This window comes from Trichinella spiralis (genome assembly GCF_000181795.1).
Source record: "Trichinella spiralis strain ISS 195 chromosome Unknown Scfld4448, whole genome shotgun sequence".
Classification (NCBI taxonomy): Eukaryota; Metazoa; Nematoda; class Enoplea; order Trichinellida; family Trichinellidae; genus Trichinella; species Trichinella spiralis.
The window spans coordinates 1-858 of NW_003531387.1; the positions used below are offsets into that span (position 1 = coordinate 1).

General features: G+C 31.6%; 1 protein-coding gene across 1 annotated transcript; it reads right to left on the reverse strand.

Moving 5' to 3' along the window:
* Window positions 1-637: 637 nt before the first annotated feature.
* Tsp_14564 (conserved hypothetical protein) lies at window positions 638-789 on the reverse strand (the record flags this gene model as incomplete). Its single annotated transcript, XM_003367330.1, has 1 exon — window positions 638-789. A coding segment is annotated over one exon (152 nt), but the record flags the coding sequence as incomplete, so codon positions are not given.
* Between the last annotated feature and the right edge of the window lie 69 nt (window positions 790-858).

Below are 858 nucleotides of genomic sequence, written 5' to 3' on the forward strand. Positions count from 1 at the left end.
CGTCTTGTGTAGAAGATATAACAATTGTCTAGCTAAAATGATTCCGGCCAAAGTTAACAAATCCTTCGGGTCGGCGTGGTGAATGAAATTTAATTTTTTGCCTTTCGGTAGTTTCAAATTGGACTACTGTAATTTTTTCTTCTCTCTTAGTCACCTTGATTTGCCGTTTTTCTTCCTCCTTTGCTAAAAATCCAGCAGCTTTCTTGTTTTGTTTTTTAATCATTCTAGAAATGGTGATAATTTTCAACAAAAAAACAAATTGTTTCTCTTTTATACTCTTTTTCATTTTTTTAATATCTATAATTTCTAGTGGTTTATGCTGTAAAGTCAAGTTATGTTTTAATTTATTGAATTTTTCACTTTTGATCATCAGTTGTAACAATGTTTTCTTTTTAAAAGCAGAAAAAGGGGGATATGTAAGATGCTTGATTTTTTTTGGTTGGTGAATGATTTTTTTGGCTGACTGCGAAATGTGTTTGCCGTACGAAACTGATGGAAAGTTTCAAGGGCATTGCTGCCTGTTATGACAAAAGGGCAAAGTGGACAGATGAAATTTTTTCAACTTTTTCAAATTGAGCTGTGAAATTTGAACAAAATTATTAGATAAAATTATGAAATTATTTTAATAGAACGACAATCATTGTGAATTGTCGAAATTGTGTTTGCAAAACTGAGTTGGTGGCATTGGAAAACTGTAAGAAGGTTTGCCTTTTCTCCAAGAGTAGAGGTTTTGTTTATCTTTTAGCTCAGAAATGACAACGAATGCTTCGAAAATTGCATTTGCTTTTCCTGGAAAGGGTTTTTTGTTTTTCATTAATAAAGCATTACTGGAAAGGCAATAGTTGAAGAGCATTTTAA